The sequence below is a fragment of the Numida meleagris genome, chromosome 3, assembly GCF_002078875.1.
Source record: "Numida meleagris isolate 19003 breed g44 Domestic line chromosome 3, NumMel1.0, whole genome shotgun sequence".
Classification (NCBI taxonomy): Eukaryota; Metazoa; Chordata; class Aves; order Galliformes; family Numididae; genus Numida; species Numida meleagris.
Window position 1 is genome coordinate 26,680,346 of NC_034411.1, and position 711 is coordinate 26,681,056.

The window sequence follows — 711 nt, forward strand, 5'->3', positions numbered from 1 at the left end:
CCGGCGCGGCGGGGCGCGCCCGCGGGGCCATGAGGGCGGGCTCCGGCCATGGCCCATGGCAGCGCCGCGGTCATGCTGAAGTGCGTGGTGGTGGGGGACGGCGCCGTGGGCAAGACGTGCCTGCTGATGAGCTACGCCAACGACGCTTTCCCCGAGGAGTACGTGCCCACCGTCTTCGACCACTACGCAGGTGAGCGGGACGGGGGTCGGCGGCACGGAGCGGCTCGGTCCGGCTCGGCTCGGCTCGGCTCGGCTCACCCCCTCCCGACCTTGCCCCGCCGGGGCTCGCCCCGCCGCGGCCTCACCCGGTTTGTTTCTCCCTTTTCGCAGTCAGCGTCACCGTGGAGGGCAAGCAGTACCTGCTGGGGCTCTACGACACCGCCGGGCAGGTGAGTGAGCGACCCCAGACCCCGGCCGCCGGGCAACCAGCGCTGTCCGGCGCCGAAGTTGCTTCGGCGGCTGCGCGCCCCGGCGGCATTACTCAGCGGGGCTCCTCGCATCGCCCGCTGCCGCAGCGGGGACAGCCCGGAGCGGAGCTGCTGCCTGGGCGGCGGGGAAGCACGGCGCGGCCGGGCGGTGGGCTGCTGCAGGGCCCGCGTCTGCGCTCGCGGCTCATAGAGTTGTTCAGCTTGGGTTTTTGGCTTCGCAGCCTTTTTTCTTTTCTTTCTTTTCTTTCTTTTCTTTCTTTTCTTTCTTTTCTTTCTTTTCTTT

The 711-nt window shown here is 69.1% G+C and overlaps 2 protein-coding genes across 3 annotated transcripts in view; one reads left to right on the top strand and one right to left on the bottom strand.

The window, feature by feature from the left end:
- PIGF (phosphatidylinositol glycan anchor biosynthesis class F) overlaps window positions 1-711 on the bottom strand; it is a 48,174-nt gene that overhangs the window by 13,961 nt on the left and 33,502 nt on the right. The window lies entirely within an intron of this gene.
- Window positions 7-711, top strand: part of RHOQ (ras homolog family member Q) — an 18,498-nt gene continuing 17,793 nt past the window's right edge. For both annotated transcript variants that reach the window (XM_021389981.1, XM_021389982.1), the window contains exons 1-2: window positions 7-190; window positions 331-389. In XM_021389981.1, the coding sequence (XP_021245656.1) occupies window positions 49-190; window positions 331-389 (201 nt within the window). In that variant the 5' untranslated portion in view covers window positions 7-48. The remainder of the gene's footprint in view (window positions 191-330; window positions 390-711) is intronic.